General features: G+C 33.1%; 2 protein-coding genes across 3 annotated transcripts; both read right to left on the reverse strand.

The window, feature by feature from the left end:
- Positions 1 to 2,594: 2,594 nt before the first annotated feature.
- LOC107937216 (probable glycosyltransferase At5g03795) lies at positions 2,595 to 4,721 on the reverse strand. The gene is made up of 3 exons (XM_016870072.2): positions 4,189 to 4,721; positions 3,288 to 3,855; positions 2,595 to 3,119 (listed from the first exon to the last, which is right to left on the reverse strand). Exons 1-3 carry the CDS (start codon positions 4,511 to 4,513, stop codon positions 2,633 to 2,635), a joined length of 1,380 nt encoding a protein of 459 aa, XP_016725561.2. The 5' UTR covers positions 4,514 to 4,721; the 3' UTR covers positions 2,595 to 2,632.
- An 8,289-nt stretch (positions 4,722 to 13,010) lies between these two features.
- On the reverse strand, positions 13,011 to 21,495 carry LOC107937198 (cellulose synthase-like protein E1). Of its 2 annotated transcripts, XM_016870057.2 has the most exons (8): positions 21,130 to 21,495; positions 20,731 to 21,055; positions 19,202 to 19,342; positions 18,957 to 19,088; positions 18,525 to 18,734; positions 17,984 to 18,211; positions 17,535 to 17,882; positions 13,011 to 13,813 (listed from the first exon to the last, which is right to left on the reverse strand). In XM_016870057.2, exons 1-8 carry the CDS (start codon positions 21,390 to 21,392, stop codon positions 13,262 to 13,264), a joined length of 2,199 nt encoding a protein of 732 aa, XP_016725546.2. In that variant the 5' UTR covers positions 21,393 to 21,495; the 3' UTR covers positions 13,011 to 13,261. The 2 variants fall into 2 exon arrangements, with proteins under 2 accessions (XP_016725546.2, XP_016725557.2); XM_016870068.2 differs by lacking the exon at positions 18,525 to 18,734.
- Between the last annotated feature and the right edge of the window lie 740 nt (positions 21,496 to 22,235).

The raw sequence follows: 22,235 nt of genomic DNA on the forward strand, positions 1-22,235 counted from the left end.
TTGGTGTTTAATATATTTTTTATAACCTAAAAATATATATAAAATAAATAAATAAATTGTGTGGTTGCAAACTAGAATGAGTTGGATTTTTATACAACTTAATCTAATAGTTTTTTACAAATTAGAAAATTTTAGTTATACGCGAAATTTGGCAGCATACTACAACACCACGTGTCAGTACAGTTTGTACGATCAAAATTCCACCGATTTTCAAGCTATTCCATAAAAAATACATTTAATGCATTATTATAAAACTAAAAGAATTATAGTAAGAAAAATGGCTTGTTTACTAGTGTTTACAAAAACACTTTTTCCTTGTAAAGTACATAAAAGTTGTGCTAAACAAGTTGTTTTGAGTTAAATTTTTTTTTTACTTTTCTTCCCTAAAAATATTTTTGGTGTTTAATTATTTATTCACCTCTCTAACAACATGGTACTTTCTTTTTTTTCTTAGTGCTTAATTATAAATATGTTAAAATCATTAATTAAAAATCAAAAATTACTTTTTAAAAATAATACAAATGTGTGAATATTTAATTACAAATATTTAAAGGTTATATTTAAATATTTAAAATATAATTTATATACTCTAATTAAATTTTATAAATAATTAATATTTATTGTTTAAAAATATTTAAAATTTATATTTCATATATTAAAATATTAACAAGTTATAATAAACTATTTTTTATATTCTTACTGAAATATAATAATATTAACTAATTTGAACATTATTTAAATGCATATTTGTTACTGGATAATATCATGTCTAAATTGAACATTTTATTTCTTAAAAATATTTTTTGACAACAACACTAAACACTCAAATCTTAAACCAAATTTTTTAAAAGCGCTTTTTCACAGCACTTTTCAAAAGTATTGTTAAACTACCCCTAAGAGAGAAGAGTAGAGACAAAAATGGAAGGATAATTCTACTTTTTCTTCATATATCTAAATAACCTATACATGTCTCTATTTATAGGGCCTCAACCACCATAGGTTACAAAACTCTAATAATTATAATTTAGGTACCTTATAAATTTTTAAGGTTACAAGAGTTACAAGAAAATGAATTCTTGGATGTTATGAGAGTTATATGGATATCCATTTCACAACACTCCCACTACAACAAAACAGGCTTTTAGCAATGCTTTTAGTGGCGTTTGGACAAAAAACACCACAAAAGTTATACGTTAGTGGCGCTAATTGGAAAATGCCGCAAAAGCTTAGAGCTATAGCGGCGTTTATGAAGAAAACGCTGCAAAAGGTCAAGCAGTAGTGGCGTTTGTAAGAAAAATGCCGCAAAAGGTCAAGCAGTAACGACATTTGTGATAAAAATGCCACAAAATGTCAAGTAGTAGTGGCGTTTGTGAGAAAAAAAATACCACAAAAGGTCAAGCATTAGCGGCATTTTTCTCACAAACGCCGTAAAAAACATTTAATTTTAGGGTTTATCATTATAGTTTATGGTTTAAGGTTTAGGGTTTTACGGTGTAGGGCTTATTGTTTAGTATTTTATGGTTTAGTGATTATGTTTTAAGGGTTAGGACTTAGTATTTTATGGTTTAGGGTTATGGTTTAGGGTTGAAGGTTGGGATTTAGTGTTTTAGGGTTTAAGGTTATTAATGTGTAATCTGTAAATGTGTAGGGTTTTAGGGTTTAAGGTTTTAAGTTTAGGGTTTTAAAGTTTGAGTGTGTTGAAATACATTAAAATTGGTGAATCTTAGTATCGTACGTTTCAATTTTTGATCAATTTAGTATATGTACTTCAATTTGAGCAATTTGGGCTTCTTAGTTCTCTTAGAAAAATAGGAGGATTAGATGCTCAAAAAGTTAAAACCCGCATCCCTAAAGTTGGGTTTGCAAAATGATAAAATTCACTATTTATATTTACTCATTTTATCACTTTTGTCTTAATTTTGGATCAATTTAACTTTCAATCTTCGAGGACACTAATGTGACAACTCACGTGCTAGCCTATTTGTACTCCATTGTTGGCATAGATATTTTTTTAAAGAAATTAGTAAATTATTTAAATTTTGTTGAATTTTTAAATATTTATTAGTATCAAAGGCATTAGTGGCATTTTTGAAACGCTATAAATTTTTTACTTTAAACAAAACGATGCCATTTTTAGTGGCGTTTATAGTGGCTTTAGTGGCACTAGGTGAAAAATGCTGCAATAGGTCGAGATTAGTGGCTCTAGGAGAAAAACACCGCAAAAGTTCAGCAATAGCGGCATTTTTTGAGAAAAAAATCGTTTTACTTTAAACAAAACAACGTCGTTTTAGCACCATCTGTATTCCTTTCCATACTATTGAGTCATCGCCCTTGAAAAATATGATCCCACCTGAATAAGCCTCTCTTACCACCTATTTTGAATTACCATCGTCCATGGCTCTATGACGCCAAACAAGCTTGCTCCATTCAACCTTCTTCTGCTCTAACCCTGAATTTTCTTATAGTATTTATTTATTTATTTGATATAGCTAAGGTTTGACCCCTGGTCACTGCAATTAAGAGTCGAGCACTCTATCAACAGATCGCATGCCCGTAGGCTATTTCTTGTTGAAAATGCTATTGATGCTATTTTATTTAAAAAAGCATTCATTGAAAATTTGACAAATTGTCTTTAGTCATTACTCATGCGAATACAACTTCTTCTGAGCCATAATTCATACATCACCATGAAAAATGCATCGAAATCTATAGGAGGAACATGCCACTGGAAATGTTTACGTACCTTCAACACATTGCCTCGTAATGATGAATATTCGTATGAAGTTATCCCTCGAAGAATTTTCTTGAGCAACGGGATATCCACAGTTACGACAGCAATCGAGAAGCTCTTCCAGTTCAGTATATCAGCAAACGGAAGATCATAGTAGTTAGCTAAGATTATCGGGACACAACCATAATATAACGAATCCGCTATTCGAGCTGTGTTAACTTCGAAGCCTTTTACATGGAGGCAGAACTTGCTACCAAGGATTTCGTCAGCATATGGTGTTTTAAGCCGACCGAAATGAGCATAGATCTCAGAATCGTTTCTCCAAAACTTTACAAGCTTTTCACGTACCGGGGAGTTGATCGCTCCGGCAAAAAACGCAAGTTTGTTCCTGTAGAAAACATGGTTATGGACCATTAACAACTATACCTAGAACTTCAGCAACTATGAAATGACCTCAATTCAAGCTTTGATAATTTCAGAGAAACTAAAAAACAGAACAGAGAAATCATTTTTAACCAAAGCAGATCAAACACATCAAGGAAGTCAGTGTTTTCACCTTTTGGATGTAGTGATAGTAGGAGGATCGTCGGTTCTTGGCCATACTTGAGGCAAAGATGCGTCCTTGTGAGCAACGTACCCCGGAAGGAAATAGCTCGAAGAACACACAATCTGTATGGCATTAAGTTTTACTTCCTCGGCTTTAGCCATGGCCGATCGTCCGATAGAGTGACAAGCAACGTAAAAATGATCTGCTCCACCAGTACGATTCCAGTAAGGGTACTTTGTACTAATGTTGGAGATGTAGTCTCGGATAAAGCTTTGGATACCGCCTCCACCAACTCTACGATCATGCCTCAACCTTGCGATCGAGAAAGGTAGAAAGAAAAGATCCGCCTTCCTCGGATCTTTGGTTATGAAATGGCTATTCATAAGAGCCTTCTTAAAGTAACTTTCACTAGCATAATTGCCCCCAGGTTGGAAATCCACAGGCAAGAATGCATGTGCAAAGGGATCATCTCGCCGGTGAGGATAAACATATATCTTGAAGCTCCGGTTCATCTGGTGATAATCCTCGAGAAAGATATCTCCGTCATGGAACACATCGATGTCGTTCATGGAGTTTCCTGAACCATAAAAAAAAAATTGGCATTTGAATACTTGTAATTTCCTCTCTCTAATTTTTTCCCCTCTAATTTACACCCATGAATGTTCAAACCTTGTAAACATCGAAAGCCAAACAAATATAAACAGAGCCCATAACTATAAATAATTCAGTTTCTTAGAAGTTCATCGATGCACCGACAGCATATCCACAAACACAAGGTGAACACTCGAATAAAACTCAAAACTCATACAAAGATCAAAGCTAAAGTGAATAATCAGAAAAACAAGAAATGGCAGAAGAAACGTAAGAACTAACAAATACCCATTATTAAACATAAAAAAAATAAACGTACGCTTTGACCCAAAATGAGATCTTGAGGACACAGGACTCAGAGTCCCATCTTCACCACCAAAAACATCATTCAATGGAAACTTTGCTGACAAATGAAAGCTCCCATTTGAGGGAAGAATTGGGGTCAATGGGGAAGACTGAGAGGGCCCAAGTGGGTATTTTAAGTTGTGTTTATGTTGATGGGAAATGAAGAGAGGTGGAGTTGTGAAGATGTAAAAGAGGATGAAAAGTGTAGTAAAGAAAGCTAAAGTTGCAGGAAGGAAGAAGAAGGTGCTGGAAGGGAGGGAGGCAAGAGGCCTATGGAGGAGCATTGAAGGATGTGCCATTTGCTTTGGGTGATTGAGAGGAAGACATTGACTTTGAAAACAGGGTTATTAAAACAGAGGCAACATAAACTGAACTGGATGTTTCAGTTGCCTCCTTCAGAAGAAAGTGTAAATAAACAAGAATGAGTAAATAATTATTATTATCTTCTTCTTTTTTTTTAAATAGTAAATGTAACGTTTGTTTAGGAATCAATTAAATATTAAACACAAATTTCTTATGTTGAACTGACTAAATAAATAGTTTAATTAAACAGTGACAACGACACAATAAATATTAATTTAATAAAATAAACATGAAAAATATTTTATTTCTAGAAAATATAAAATAGTATTTTTTTTTTGGAGTTAGGTAATCTCTTAAGAGTCGAGTCTTCTAGAAGAATTAAAAATCATAAATACTCAAATTATATATTATATTTTAATTTAGTTTTTTTATGCAGTTTTGGAACTATGATCTGGTTTGTTACAGAAACTTAGTCAAAGCCTTCTATTTTATTTTCCACATTTCATCTCTTTATGATTTGATTTTTATTCATGAAAATAGAACAAGTGTTTATGTTTTCAGAAAACACCTTCTTCTCTTCAATGATTAGAGTTAAATATGTATGTGAGGATGAGCATGGAAGGCAAACCAGGCATCACAATCTGGGTAGTCGCATGATATCATGCATTCAACTACTCACGGATAGACACAACACTTACCACCAAAAAATAAGGAAACAGAAGATTATGATGGTCAACAGGACTCACAATCAAACCCTTGAATCTTGATTCTCTTACCAAACAAATCACTAAAAATGGGAACCAAGGAACAAACACACAGGGCTCGGAATTAGCAGCGGAAAAAGTACTAAGCTTGAATTGCTCAAACCTTTATACGTATAGATAATTAAATTAGTAATTTTTTTAATTTTGTTAATTCTAAAATATCTTAAACACAACACAATATCATATCTAATTTCTTTATTTCATTCTATGAAATATCAATCATATAAATAAATAATAATTATAATAACTTTTAAATGTTAATAAAATTTTAAGCATGTATCATGTTTATCATGCTAATATTTTTTAGGTTTAAGTTCAAAAAAAGTCATTAGAAAAAATTTAAAAAAAATTAATTTTAACTTAGAGTCTTTAATGATTAAAAAAATCAACTAAGCACTTCTGTTAATGAAACTGTTAAAATATTTAAAAATTAATAAATATATATATTTTAAATGAACTGGACAAGTTGAATAATGGGCAACCATTTGTCTAGATTCATTTTAGATGAGTGTAAATTTATAAAAAGAATTTAAAAAAATTTAAAATTATTAAAAATTACTAAAAGTTATAAAAACATATATAAAAATTTGAAAATGTAAAAGAAATTCAATAAGACAAAATATTAATAATATATTAAATTATAAAAAAGCTAAATAATTGTCCAAATTTAAATAAAATAGAATATAAAAAAATGAATCAAAATATAAATAATTCATATGGAGGAAGACGATGTTGCCACATACAGGATCAACGCAAGAGATGATCCCAGAACATTGAAGGAAGCATTGTACATAAGGCCTCCACATAACATCCTCACACTAATCCAGAAATGGGAAGAAACGAGACTACATCAGTATATCTGCAGATGATTTCTTAGCCTCCATGAAAGGTATGGAATGTATGCATGAGAGAAATAATAGTACTGTTGTGTGTAAAGGATAAACATGAAACAACAAAAGGGAGTTTAATTTTTACAATTTATAATTTTGCACTAATCTGAAATGAATTTATATATCTATATCTCTTAATTCATTTGAATTTGAACAATCATTTATCTAAATTTATTCTACATGTATATTATACTAATTGTATACATATATATTTTTTACTTATTTAAAATTTTTAATAATTTTTAATTTTTTTAAAAAAAGATTTTGCTCACATAGTTGTTTGCGCATAGTTAACACTCAAACCTACCAACTGATGGTTTTTATTAATAGAAATGCCTAGTTGAATTTTTTTTTAAGGGCTTAATAAGGTAAAATTCTTTTAATGACTTACTGATTTTTTACTTTTTTTACTAAGAATTTGTTTATGACGCTTAAATCTCTTTTTTTTAAGGTATTTTTTTTCTTTAAAAAAGTAATGATTGTATTTTCATAAGATTGAAAAAGAAAAAACATAAGAAAACATAAAAGTGTCGTTTTTGTTGACGAGAGTATAAAAGATTAATTTAATGTAGCTAATTTTTTATACAAATGTGCTTCAAACCCAATCTATTAATGGAGAATGTTAGAATTAAATGACCCAAATTCTTATTTAAATAAAATACGATAGAAAATAAAATAAAAGTAAATTCCATATAGAACTAGACTTCTTTTATTTTTATTTTAGAATAAGGTGTTTCAATCCTACTAGAATATGGCTTTGCAAGCCTATAAATGGACATAGTCTATTCCTCTTGTATTTTGATTCAAATTTTTCGACATAGTGAATTTTCTTCTCCTCTGTCCGTGGTTTTTTCTCGAAAGGGTTTCCACGTAAAATTTGTGTGTTCTTTATTTTATTTTATTTATTTTTATTTTATTTTTCACAAATTAGTATCAGAGCTTCCGGGTTATTCATCTCAATCACGATAATGGCGTCTTTGAAGTATGAAATTCCGCTGTTGGATCGCAACACCAGATTTGCGTTGTGGCAAATTAAGATGCAAGCAGTTCTTGCACAGATAGATCTGGATGATGTCCTGCTAGGGATAGATAAGATGCCTTCGACATTAACAGATGAAGAGAAGAAGCGTAAGGATCGAAAGGCATTAACACAATTACATCTGCATTTGTCCAACGAAATTTTGCAGGATGTGATGAAAGAGAAAACTGCCGCTGCATTATGGAAGAGGCTAGAACAAATATGTATGTCGAAAACTCTAACAAGCAAGTTGCATATGAAGCAGCGTCTTTATGATCATCGTTTGGAGGAAGGTGCGTCTGTACACGAACACTTAACAGTGTTTAAAGAAATTCTCTCAAACTTGGAGGCTATGGAGGTTCAGTATGATAAGGAAGATCTAGGGTTGATTCTACTTTGTTCGTTGCCCCCGTCTTATTCAACCTTTAGAGACACGATTTTATATAGCCGCGAGTCTCTCACAGTTGATGAGGTTTATGATTCTTTAACCTCGTATGATAAGATGAAGCATCTTGTGGTTAAACCCGACTCTCAGGGAGAGGGTCTCATTGTTCGTGGGAGACAAGATCGGAATGCTGATGATGATTGTGGTAGGACACAGGAATGGAATCTTCGTGGTAAATCTAAGGGTAGATCAAAGTCTTCAAATAGAGGTAAAACTTGTAACTTCTGCAAGAAGAAAGGGCACATTAAATCTGAGTGCTATAAGCTACAAAATAAGATTAAAAGGGAGGCTGCGAATCAAAAAGGAAAACAACCAGAAAATTCCGGTAAAGCTGAAGTTGTAGAAGACTACAGTGATGGTGAACTTCTAGTCGCTTCTGTCAATGATTCTAAAGTAAGCGAGGAGTGGATACTTGATTCAGGCTGCACCTTCCACATGAGTCCCAATCGGGATTGGTTTACAACTTACGAAACAGTATCTGAAGGTGTTGTTTTAATGGGAAATAATGCTTCGTGTAAAATTACAGGTGTTGGAGCAATTAAAGTTAAGATGTTTGATGGAGTTGTCAGAACACTTAGTGACGTGCGGCATGTTCTAGAATTGAAAAGAAATTTAATTTCGTTGAGTACTCTTGATTCAAAAGGGTACAGATACACAGCTGAAAGTGGGGTTTTAAAGATTTCCAAAGGGTCCCTTGTTGTGATGAAAGGGCAGAGAAAGATTTCCAAGTTATATGTTTTATAGGGTTCTACTGTTACTGGTGATGCAGCTGTCGCTTCCTCTTCTTTGTCAGATGATGATATTACTAAACTTTGGCATATGCGCCTAGGGCATATGAGTGAGAATGGCATGGCAGAATTAAGCAAAAGAAGACTTCTTAATGGGCAAGGAATTTGCAAACTGAATTTCTGTGAGCACTGTGTTTTTGGGAAGCAAAAGAGAGTCAATTCACTAGAAGAATCCATAACACGAAGGGAACGTTAGAGTATATTCATTCTAATCTGTGGGGGCCATCCAGAGTGCCTTCGAGAGGTGGAGCTAATTATATGCTAACCTTTATTGATGATTTTTCCAGAAAAGTTTGGGTGTTTTTTCTGAAGCAGAAAAGCGATGTGTTTTCCGCATTTAAGTCTTGGAAAATTATGATTGAAAAACAGAAGGGAAAACAGATAAAATACCTCCACACAGACAATGGCTTAGAGTTTTGTTCTGATGAGTTTAATAGATTGTGCAAGTTAGAAGGGATCATGAGACACTTGACAATTCATCATACTCCATAGCAAAACGGCGTTGCAGAACGAATGAACAGAACGATCATGGAGAAGGTTCGATGTATGTTGTCAAATGCCAACTTATCGAAGGCATTTTGGGTAGAAGCGACCTCTACTGCATGTTTTTTGATCAACCGATCTCCATCCGTTGCCATTGAGAAAAAGACTCCACAAGAGGTATGGTCTGGTAATCCTGCTAATTGTTTGATTTAAAGATTTTTGGGTGTCCTGCGTATGCTCATATTGATAATAGAAAATTGGAACTGAGATTTATTAAATGTGTTTTTCTTTATTATAAAGCTGGTGTAAAAAGGTATAAGTTATGGTGTCCTAAAAATAGAAAAGTTGTGTTAGCAGAAATGTTGTTTTTTTTATGAAACTGCTATGCTGCCTAAAGACTCTTCCAATAAAGAAAATCAAAGCAGGTCAGATTAATACAGAGTCGACTCCTCAAGTCAGTACAAAAATTAAGAATAGAGTTGCTTCTTCACCACAATACTCTATCACCAAAAATAGAACTAGAAGAGAAATTAAACCTCCAAAGAAGTATGCCGAGGCTGATCTAGTTACTTATGTTTTAAATGTGGCTGAAGATATATATGCAAACTAAGAACCATCTAATTATTCTGAGGCGGTTAGTTGTGAAGACTCAGAAAAATGGATGTTTGCTATGCAAGAGGAGATGGAATCACTTCACAAAAACAAAACATGGGATCTTGTGAAACTTCCTAAGGGTAAGACAACTGTTCGTTGTAAATGGGTGTTTAAAAAAACGACTGTTCGTTGCAAAGGGTTGTAGTCAAATTCTAAGAGTGGACTTCACAGATGTATTCTCCCCGGTAGTGAAGCATAGTTTGATTTGAGCTTTGCTTGGTATTGTGGCCATGCATGATTTAGAGCTTGAGCAGTTAGATGTAAAAACTATATTTTTGCATGGAGAACTTGAAGAGGATATTTACATGCAACAATCAAAGGATTTTACAGTCTTAGAAAAAGATGACTATGTTTGCTTGCTAAAAAAGTCCCTTTACGGTTTGAAACAATCACCAAGGCAGTGGTACAAGAGGTTTGATTCCTTTATGACTTTTCATGATTTCAAAAGAAGTAGTTTAGACAGTTGTGTTTACTTTAAGAAAAATAGTGATGGTTCTTTTGTGTATCTATTTCTTTATGCTGATGACATGTTGATAGCAGCAAAAGATAAAAGAGAGATAAGAAAGGTTAAAGCCCAACTAAATGAAGAATTTGAGATGAAAGATTTAGGACCAACAAAGAAGATACTTGGTATGAAGATTCTCAGATATAGAAAAGCAAGTAAATTGTACCTAAGTTAGAAGGGGTACATTGAGAAAGTTCTTTGCAGGTTCAATATGCAGAGTGCTAAGCCTGTTAGTACTCCTTTAGCAGCCTATTTCAGACTTTCATCGGCCTTGTCTCCTCAATCAGATGATGAGATTTAGGACCAACAAAGAAGATACTTGGTATGAAGATTCTCAGATATAGAAAAGCAAGTAAATTGTACCTAAGTTAGAAGGGGTACATTGAGAAAGTTCTTTGCAGGTTCAATATGCAGAGTGCTAAGCCTGTTAGTACTCCTTTAGCAGCCTATTTCAGACTTTCATCGGCCTTGTCTCCTCAATCAGATGATGAGATTGAGTACATGTCACATGTTCCATACTCTAGTGTAGTGGGATCTCTCATGTATGCTATGGTTTGTTCACGTCCAGATTTATCATATGCAGTCAGTGCAGTTAGCAGATATATGGCAAATCCCGGTAAAGAACATTGGAAAGCAGTTCAGTGGATTTTAAGATACTTACGAGGCACTACTGATGTTTGCTTACAGTTTGGAAGAACTAAAGATGGAGTTATAGGGTATGTTGATGCTGATTTTGCTGAAGACCTTGATAGAAGAAGATCTCTCATAGGTTACGTCTTTACAATCGGAGGTTGTGCAATTAGTTGGAAAGCCACTTTGCAAACTACAGTCGCTTTGTCTACCACTGAAGCTGAGTACATGACGATTACTGAGGCTTGTAAAGAAGCTATTTGGTTGAAGGGACTATTTAGTGAACCCAATGAAGACCTTCAAATCAGCACAGTATTTTATGACAGTCAGAGTGCCATCTTTCTTACAAAAGATCAAATGTTTCATGAGAGAACAAAACACATTGATATTCGGTATCATTTTGTTCGTGATATTATTGCTCGTGGTGATATTGTTGTGAGCAAAATTAGTACTCATAAAAATCCTACAGATATGATGACTAAGTCACTTCCTATAACCAAGTTTGAGCATTGCTTAGACTTGATTGGTGTTCATTGTTGAAGTTAAACCCTTAAGGGGTTTTATGGAAAAGGTGGAGAACTTATTTATTGAAAGTTCGCGATGAAGAACTTGTTCATTGAGAATTTGTGTCAAGGTGGAGATTGTTAGAATTAAGTGACCCAAATTCTCATTTAAATGAAATACGATGGAAAATAAAATAAAAGTAAAATCCATATAGAACTAGACTTCTTTTATTTTTATTTTAGAATAAGGTTTTTAAACCTTATTAAACTCCATCTATTTTATATTGATTAGGATAAGGTGTTTCAATCCTACTAAAATATGGCTTTGCAAGCCTATAAATGGACATAGTCTATTCCTCTTGTATTTTGATTCAAATTTTTCGACATAGTGAATTTTCTTCTTCTCTGCCCGTGGTTTTTTTCTGAAAGGGTTTCCACGTAAATTTTGTGTGTTCTTTATATTGTTTATTTTATTTTTATTTTATTTTTCACAGAGAATGTAAACACTTGACAATAAGCCACAATTTGGGGTTCAATAAATGTAAATAATATATTTATTTGTATATAAATCGAATTAAAAATATTTTTGCTATACAATTTTAATTTACTTAAATTTAGCATACATAATTTATTTAAATATATATAGAAGGGAGGGACTTAGGTGTAAAACTTAATTGGTTTTATACTATTTTATAATTTTTTTACAATTAATATTTTAACAATCTAATCATTATATTTTGTTTTACATTCATGTAGATTATATATGTCAAGTTTGGCATTACAAACACAAATATCTTAATAAATTTAACAGCAGTTAAATTATTAAAAAATTAATACTATAAAATTTTTAAAAAAAAGATGAATGTAAAATTAAAGAGTTTCACTTTTTTTATCATTGATTAAAATTAAATTTATGGTTAAGATTAAACATAATTTCTTTCCTTTTTTATCATAATTATTTTCCTTTTTTTATCTATTTATTGAAATGAATTCCCATTTAACTCTTTCTATTTAACTTTTTTTTTCGTGTATTATAATAATAGGATAAAGTTGGAATAACAAACATAATTAATGTGACTTAAGTTTAGACCACACTTGAGGTGGTGAATACCATTAATTTACTTAAAGTTATTTTTGTTCTCTTCTTTTAAAAAAAATGATATGAATGATTTTTAATTTTTTGCTTGATGTCCTGATGAAACTGAGTTAGAGGGCTGCTTAGCATTTTTCCTACTATTCCCCTTGAAGAGGCAACACAAATTTTTTTCTAATTCTTGTAAAGCTATTACTTGAGGCCTTGTAAATTCTAGCATGCGTTCCAAGTGATTGATTCGCTTTGTAGGTGATTGGTCCCGTGGATTTTGTTTTACTAATGGTCTTGCTACTTTTTCTTTTGATTTTACTGTGCAGGGTATGTTTTCTTTTTCTGTTGTTGTTGCTCATCTATGTACCCAACATTAATCTGAACAGAAGCATGATCCTTCGAGGTGATCAGCTGATTAATGGCTTTATATTTTCTGGGGATGTAGAGATCCTTGTTTTGACCCTCTTCGTTCTGCATCTCTGTGAATTGCTTATCCCAATACCAAACATGAGAAAGAGAGGCGACTGCTACTGCAAATGAGACTATGTTTACCTTGTTTGATTATTCAATTGAGTTGTTTTTGTCACCCCATACCTGCAACCCAAGCCAAAAACGAGAAAGTCAAACAATATTTAACATTTTAAAACTTTCATTCGAAAATTAAAAAATAAACCACTAATAAGTTAAAGTGGAAAGAAAATTGGATAGATGGATCGACCGGTCGAAATATAGAAAAAGTAAATCACTAATATACACCTTCTATGTGTATTTTAATTTAAGATCAGTCCAAGTTTTCAAATAGAAGTTTGGGAATATGATAAAATATTAGGAAAATGACATATACATGAATCGTATTTCCTTAAAAATTTCTTGATAATCCTGTGGCATGGGCCTGAAACTTTACGTTCTAAACTTTCGAATCCAAAATTACATCTACTGTGTGAGTTTCGAGCTCGGCTGACCACATGCAGGCCATGACACTAGTACATGGCTAATGTGGAAGCCAAGAGAGCGAAAGCAATGGAACGAAGTGTTACAGATGCTGGGATTTTACCGCTATCTTTTCGGAAGAACATCCCTTGATATATCGGCAGGTTGACGAAAACTAAAACACAGCAAAGAAGTATCTGAAAACCGAATATGTCGAAAACCTTGATACGAGCATCATCATTTATGGCCTTGTTTGTTCCTACCACAACGAGACCGAATAGATTGAAAAGTGCGAGCGTTGCTAAAACCGTGAACATCGGTGATGAAGTCCCAAACTCCATGCTTTCTTGCTCGTATCTTCGGTTTAAATCGTCATCGGCCACTTTGCCGGTGATGATGAAGGCTGACTTCGAAAACCCACATAGCTTGAGGATGTTGTCAATGGCAGCGAAGAAGTAGGAAGTTGTTCTTTTGAACATCCACATCCTCTGTTCATTCAACCAACCTCGGACTGTGCCTCCCAACCATACAAATTCCACAAGACTCTGAACGCGGTGGACAACGATGACATACAAGTATGGAATGCCCCAAGAACTTGATATCTAGCAATTCAGAAAAAAAAAATAGTTGTTAGTAGCTGAAAAGACCTGTAATTTCGAACATGACACTATAATGAATCTTAAACGAAAACTGTAACTGTTGCGGAAGCGACGATAATATTAATAACAATATTATCAGAAATATTTAGATAATTATTATGCCAACAATTATACTAAGAAAATTCCCAGTTAAATTGGAGGGGTCACAATGGTCCCGCTTAAAACCCAACAACTAGACAGAACTCACTTAGATATTTATAGCAATAATAACTAAATAAATATAACCAACATAAAGCTATTAAATAAAAGCAAACAAATAAGAAATAAAATACCAGAGTTTTAACGAGGTTCGGCCAATTTAGCTTACGTCCTCGGACACTACCAAATTAATATTTCCTCTAGAAATATTACAAAGGAGAAGATTTTGGGATGATACAACCAAAGGGGGAGGGGTTCTATATATAACAAACCAAACCCCCTCCCTTTCTATCTTTTCCTAATGTGGGATATTGCCAATATTCAACAAATCTCCACCTTGGCGATATTCCACATCTTCGAACATCTTCTCATAACACAAACTTCAATAGTGTCTTCAAATTTGCAACCAATCGCCTTCTTCCCTTTTGGTAGTTGTGCCAGCTTACACGTCTTGTTTTTCTCTAGAGATTGCATTTCCTCTTCCATTGCACCTAACCATCTATTATTCTCTAAACTCTGAATGGCTTCGGTGTAAGTGGATGGAATATTATCAACAACTGGAAGTGCATAAGCTACCATGTCAGTGAAACGAGCTGGTTTCTGAATTTCTCGTCTCTGCCTTCTGACTGCAATTGGCTCTGATTGCTGTTGAGGTTCTTGGGTAGAAACCTCTTCCTCATCTGACTCTGCATCTGCCAATGAAGAATCACTAGTGGTACCTTCTGCTGGAATTACCACACTCTGCTCAAACTCCACCTGCTGCGGAGTACACTCCACCTGCTGCGAAGTACTACTCACTCCTTCTGGATTTACCTTATTCAACATGGCAGATTCATGAAAGGTAACATCCCTACTGATTATCGTCTTCTTTGCCTCTAGACACCACAAACGATATCCCTTAACACCAGCATTGAAGCCCATGAATAGAGCCTTCTTTGCTCTTGGATCTAACTTTGATTCTTTCACATGATAATATGCAATAGAACCAAAAATGCGCAAGGTGTCATAATCAGTAGCAGGTTTTCCATACCATTTCTCCAAAGGAGTCTTGCCATTTATAGCAGATGATGGCAAATGATTGATGAGATGTTGAGCGTACATCACAGCCTCAGCCCAAAACTTTCTATCTAATCCAGCATTAGATAACATACATCGAACTTTCTCCACAAGCGTTCGATTCATACGCTCTGCCACCCCATTCTGTTGCGGTGTTCCACCTACGGTGAAGTGCCTTACTATGCCACAATCTTGGCATATCTTCAGGAAAGGATCGCTTTTATATTCTCCACCGTTGTCTGATCGGAGAACCTTAATCTTCCTTCCTGTCTGATTTTCAACTTTAGTTTTCCACTTAAGGAAAACTTCAAGCACCTCATCTTTGTTCTTCATAGGAAACACCCAAACTCGTCTGGAAAAATCATCAATAAAGGTGACAAAATAACGTCTTCCTCCAAGTGATGGAGTCTTGGACGGTCCCCATACATCAGAATGCACATAATCCAGAATACCTTTAGTATTGTGAATCCCAGTGCCAAATTTCACCCTTCGTTGTTTTCCCAGAACACAATGCTCGCAAAATTCAAGTTTGCAAGTCTTTGTACCTTTCAATAATCCTTGCTTGGCTAGAGTTTGCAAGGATTTTTCACCAGCATGGCCCAAACGCATATGCCACAGCTGTGTTGCCTCAGCGTCCTTCTTGGTACTCGAAATTGCTGCTGCTGTTGTCCCGACCACTGTACTACCTTGGTAGTAATACAGATTGTTCTTTCTTATGCCTTTCAACATCACCAATGCTCCTGAAGTTGCTTTAAGAACTCCATCTCGTATTGTCACAACTAGGCCTTTAGATTCTAACGACCCCAAAGAGATGAGATTCTTCTTCAACTTTGGGACATATCGTACATCCCGCAAAATTCTAGTAGATCCATCATGACTCCTCAGTTTAATTGAACCTATCCCGGCTATTTTACACGTGTTATCATTACCCATGTAAACAACCCTTTCATCTAGTTTTTGAAATTCAAAGAACCATTCCCAAATGGGACACATATGATAGGAACAACCAGAATCCATGATCCACTCATCTGCATGTAATGTTGAAGATGTCATACTAAGAGAAAAGTCTGACTCTGCTTCACTATTGCATTCTGCAACATTTGCATCTTGCGGAGTCTTCCCTTTTTTCTTCAATTTTGGACAATCTTTCTTCCAATGTCCTTTTTCTTTGCGAAAGGAACATTCATCTTTGGCAACAACTCGACCTTTGGACTTTCTTCTCTTCCCCTTAGACTGACTTTTCTGACGATCTCTTGTTACCAATGCTTCCACTGCTGCTTCACTTGAACCTTTCAACTTATCCTTTCGGCGTAGTTCATAGCTATACAATGCAGCAGTTACTTCATTGAAAGTTACTTCCGACTTTCCATGAAGTAAAGTAGTTTCAAGGTACTCAAACTCCTCTGGAAGCGATCCCAACAACATTAACGCCAAGTCTTCGTCTTCAAAAGTCACATCCAAATTCAACAAATCAGCCACCAGCTGATTAAAATTGGTAATGTGCTCGTTCATCGTGGTACCAGGAACATAACTGAAACGAAACAGTCTTTTCTTCATATGTAACTTATTTTGACTGTTCTTCTTCAGAAATTTCTCCTCCAATGCTTTCCACAATTTACTTGCAGAAGTCTCTTTACTGAATGTATACTTCTGCTCTCTGGAAAGACATGATCGAATTGTACCACATGCCAATCGGTTGATGGTCTTCCATTCTTTATCATCAACCCCTTCTGGTTTTTCTTCCTCAATGGCAATATCTAGACCCTGTTGAAATAGGGCATCTAGAAGCTCACTTTGCCACATGCCGAAATGACCTGTTCCATCAAAAATTTCCACTACAAATCTCGTATTTGCAGTTCCAATCCTCGGCAAAATGTACGAAGTGGAAGTTGTTGATATGGATGGTTTTTCTTCTGTCATTTTTGCCATAGCTTCTACTTAATAGCCACCAAATGCAGAATACCCACAAGCTTTAGGAAATGTTTCTGATGTGTAAGATCAGACTAAGCTGCAAACACAGAGCATACTACAAAACCTGGCTCGGATACCAATTGTTGCGGAAGCGACGATAATATTAATAACAATATTATCAGAAATATTTAGATAATTATTATGCCAACAATTATACTAAGAAAATTCCCAGTTAAATTGGAGGGGTCACAATGGTCCCGCTTAAAACCCAACAACTAGACAGAACTCACTTAGATATTTAATAGCTTTATGTTGGTTATATTTATTTAGTTATTATTGCTATAAATATCTAAGTGAGTTCTGTCTAGTTGTTGGGTTTTAAGCGGGACCATTGTGACCCCTCCAATTTAACTGGGAATTTTCTTAGTATAATTGTTGGCATAATAATTATCTAAATATTTCTGATAATATTGTTATTAATATTATCGTCGCTTCCGCAACAGTAACTATATTAATCGATTCAACAAAGAATAAGCAAATAAAGTTAAGGATACCATACCTTGGGAAATAAAGAGATGCCTTTAAGCAAGCAAAAAGAAGGCACAAAAACATAGTAAAGAGTAGCAAAGCAGTTTGGAACCCAAAAAAGGTAAATGCAGTAAGAAAGCAGAAGTTTGAGAGGCATGTTTTGACAACCATACACGAAAGGACAATGCTTGGATAGAAATATTTGAAAATCGCCTTCGGCCCATCTCTTGTGTTGTACTAAAGTATCCAACAATGTTGAGGGAACCATTCCTAAGAAGGCTTCCCTTTGAGGAGTCAAATATACCGACCGCCAACCTCTACTTTGTATGCATATTCCTGTTAGTATATCTTCCACTACACACCCATATTTCACTCCCATCTGCAATCAGCCTAATATGTTAGTATAAAATTTATCATGAATAAGATACGAGAAAAATAATTAAAACATGATACCAAATACAACACGAGAAAAGAAAGGACCTCTTTTCCCCAAGGTGTATTCTCCTCGTAGGTACAACTTGCAAGAGCTTTGCAGTTTTCTTCAATGGAACTTGCTTTTTCTATGATCTTTCTATCATATTTCATTGCCTTCGATTCAACTATAAGTTCCTTGCTATACTTCATTCCACAAAGACTTTCTCTTCTATGAACACAACCGGTTCCAATATAGCAAGGCCCTCCATTCCCGTCAAATCCTGCAAGCTCAAGCTTTGGTATATGGATACATTCAAAACATCATCAGTTCTATTCAACTTTAATCATGATATTGAAAATTTAATTTTGAACCTTGATTCCTATAATCACATTTAATTAAAAAGTTGTATTTAGAAGGTCTAAAATTCGAGATTCGAATATTAACATATGTAATCTTTTTCTAAATTCTGAACCATAAGCTATTTCCTTCCAAAACGAATAATATTAACTTTGAAGAATTTCAGGCATTTAATAAATTCGAGTTCAAATTTTATCATTTGCAAAGATATAAAATTTTTAAAATTTTACTTTAGTATTTAACGTTCACCTTCATTACGACTCTCAAGGATCCATAAATTTCATTTTTAGTGAGGTTACCAAAAGTCTGTGGATATTGGACATAAGCAATTTCATGTCCATTGTCTTCATCAAGAAAGAAGCAAAGTGCATCCCTAATTGCCTTGGAATTATTTGAATGCATGTCACAATCCACGTTTAAAATAAATGGGGCATTACTTATGCTTGAAGATATCCTTATCTGTTTATTCATAAATTCAAGAATTAGAAAATAATCATTTAATTTAACAAAATATTTATATATATATATATATTATTTAGACTTAAGGTGAACCTTGATTATAGATATATTTGTTCATTTGAATTGAGCTTGGAAAAGCAAATATGACCACAGACCAGCACAACCTTATAGTCAAAGGAAAGCATAAAAATTCTGAGTAGCCGCATATTATAGAATGGTTACCAATGCATTCAAGGCTCCAGCTTTGAAATTATGGTGGATTTGAGGTCTCTTTTCACGTGCTAAATATACAAGGGTTGGCAAAGCTTTTCCTTCAATGTCAATGGCGTTAGGGTCTCTTCCATCAATCAAGATCTACAATTAAGTTTTTAAATGCAGAATTAGAAGCAATTATAAGGTAGGAGTGAAATGTAGTAGTTATAAAGTTTAAGATCCAAAAGAATAAAAAAAATATTGTAGCAAATTACTTGAAGAATAGATGGATGATCATGACGACTAACAACAAAGTCCCATTCATCAAATCCCTTGTGTTCTTTGCGTATGTCCGCTGGAACCTTGCCCAATCTTGTCATGCTTTCAATTCGAATCCTCATGTCTTCATATGTTTTCTATAATTAATGCCAAAACAAAAAATAATCCATTCAAACATTTACATCACAAAACATAATTCATTCAATAGTTTTACAATTTCTACTATCATTAAAGCCATGTTTGAAATTAGTGTAGCGAATTAAATTGAAGAAATTATAAAAATAACTTTACATATTTTAAATAACCTATATATATATATATTATGAGTTTAATTTTTTCTTTTTTCTTCTACTTTAATATTATTATACAAATTTTATTACCTCAATCAATTATACATTTCTATCAATAAAACATTTGCAAATATAAAAATTTAAACCCATGTCATTAGAATATAAAATATTTTCAAATTTATCATTGCATCTAAAGGTTTTTTTTTCATTAATAAAGCTTTTTGTGTTTTATTTTATACATTTTAATATCAACTATAGATTCTTACTTTTTTTAAAAAAAATTAGAAAGCAATTTACTTTAAAATTTCATATATTTTCTCGCTTTTCAACCACCAAATAATTCATTTCTTTCCTATTTTTAATATATATCTATCTATATATATTTTTTTACTTTTTCACTTTTTTAATATTTTTTATTACTTTTCACTAAGACAGTGAGTGGATAAATTTCTTATTAATAATACCATTGATTAAGTAATTAAATTGCATTTAATATTTTTAATCACATGTATTGATTTATATAATTTTATTTTTACTCATAATTTAAATTATTATTTTTATTTTGTATATATTACTTATTTGTTGTTATTATTATTAATTTTAAAATATTAAATGTTATTTTCAAATGAATATATGCGTTCTACATATATAATTTCTAAACACATATACATATGATAGAATTATTAATTTAAATTACACATTTGTAAAAGAAATATTTAAAAAATGCAACAAGGCAACCATACATATGTGACAATATCCAACAACAAAAAATTATTTTTTCATTTGCGATTTAAATTTTTGGTTGATTCTTGATTTTTTTTTTAATTTAAAATTCGTTGCATCTGAATCTTGTTTTTGCTTAATGGTGGATTTGGACCTAATTTGTGGAGGTTAGGTTAGACCAAATGTGGTGGTGGAAGTTTTGGACGAGGAATTTCTTGTGTTGAATGCTAGGCCTAGTCGTTTTTCAATGATGATGCTTTGGAAGGGAGTGGGGTTGATACATAGTAAAGGAATAAAATTACAAATTAACCATAAAGTTATAATAATGGAACTGAGACGTGTCAATGGAGGAAGGTCCCTTAGAGTCTTTCTTTTTATAGATAAGGTAGAAAAAGAAAGCCTCTGAAGTGTAGAATTTGATACGAAACCGTCCATTTCCTTGAGGTTAAAATCATTTTATGTTGCTGTGGGGCAAACATCAGTGGTAGAATTAAAGGAAATAAACGTGTTACCTTGATGATTAACCACTCATTGGCCATGAATGCATCATCCACTGGTTCAGGAGTGGTCTGGAAATAAGCCTCAGGAGATGTGGGCTCTACTTTCAGCTTCCTGCAAAACGGAAGCCATAGCTGGGCAAACCCTGAAGCTTCTAATAAAGCATAAAATGTCAAATCGGAGCAACCATCATCAGATAAATAGACGCTTAGCTTATGAGGTGGGTAGTCATAAGCCATGACCGATAACACTGTGCTGACCACCATCGTTGGTGGCTCTAATCTTGGGTCTGCCGTGCACACAAATATGTCTACTCCTAGCAATTCTTCTTCTTCGAACCTGTAAGAAACAAGCAAGCGTTAGGAACAAGAGAAAGGGAGTATATGGAGAGACAGAGTGAAGGAGATGACGACCTGGAAGAGAGTCTATCTTTGAAAGTGCAACGAAAGACAGGGTTCCATTTAACGATTACAGTGATGAAGAAATAAAAACTAAACCAAAGTTCAGCTACGAACATTCCGACCCAAACCCATCTCTCTGTTACTGGAAAATAGCTCACTCTATGGAAACAAATGAAGCAGATGCCTATGAAGATGGAAGCTGCGTAGGAGCGGAAGAAGACAAGTCCCCTAGCCGGCCTTGTTTCAAAAAGAGGAAGATACCCATTTTTACCCATTCTCTCCTCCTCTCCGTCTTTCCACTCCTTTGACTCAAATGAGTAGAAAGTTGATTTTTCATGTATACATATAGACTTTAGAAAAATCTTACAGGCCCCAATGACCACAATTTGGGCAAGGGTAGGTGACTTTCTAAACTTCTTTAATTTTGAAAGAAGTTAACATCCCTAAATTATGATTTTTATTTTAATTTGACCCTTAAATTTTAAAATGTTTTAATTATATCTATTTTTAAAGTATTCATTTTTATTTTTTATTTTAAACTCTATTACATAAAATTTGACATATAATTCAACAATTAAATTAATGATTTAAATAATCGAAAAACATAATTAATATATTATCAATAGTTTAAATGTAATTAAAATATTTTTAAATTTGAAAGTGGATTTAGAATAAAAATTATAATTTAAAGATATATAGTGTAATTAACTTTGAATATATAAATCCAAAAAATTCTCAAATTCTAATAAAAATAATACAATATATATGGCTTGATCTTGCTTGCTTCCATTATTACAATTCTGAATTCATAATTGTTGACTTTTTTAAAATATTCAATGTGATACTTGAACTATTAATATGTATTTTGTTATTGTATCTGATGTTAGCATTGGTAGTAAATTATTGAACCAACTAATAAAAATTTGATACAAAATTTTTCTTTTCAAATCATCAAGCATACATGGATAATATAATATTATGTGAAAAATTAAATAAAATAAAAAAATTTAATTTAATTTACAAATAAATAACTAAACATATAATTAATAAAAAAGAACTAAACGCCAAACTTATGTGAAGGATAATAAAAAAAATTAAAAATATTATTTCAAATGGAT

Source organism: Gossypium hirsutum, chromosome A13 (genome assembly GCF_007990345.1).
Source record: "Gossypium hirsutum isolate 1008001.06 chromosome A13, Gossypium_hirsutum_v2.1, whole genome shotgun sequence".
Taxonomy (NCBI): domain Eukaryota; kingdom Viridiplantae; phylum Streptophyta; class Magnoliopsida; order Malvales; family Malvaceae; genus Gossypium; species Gossypium hirsutum.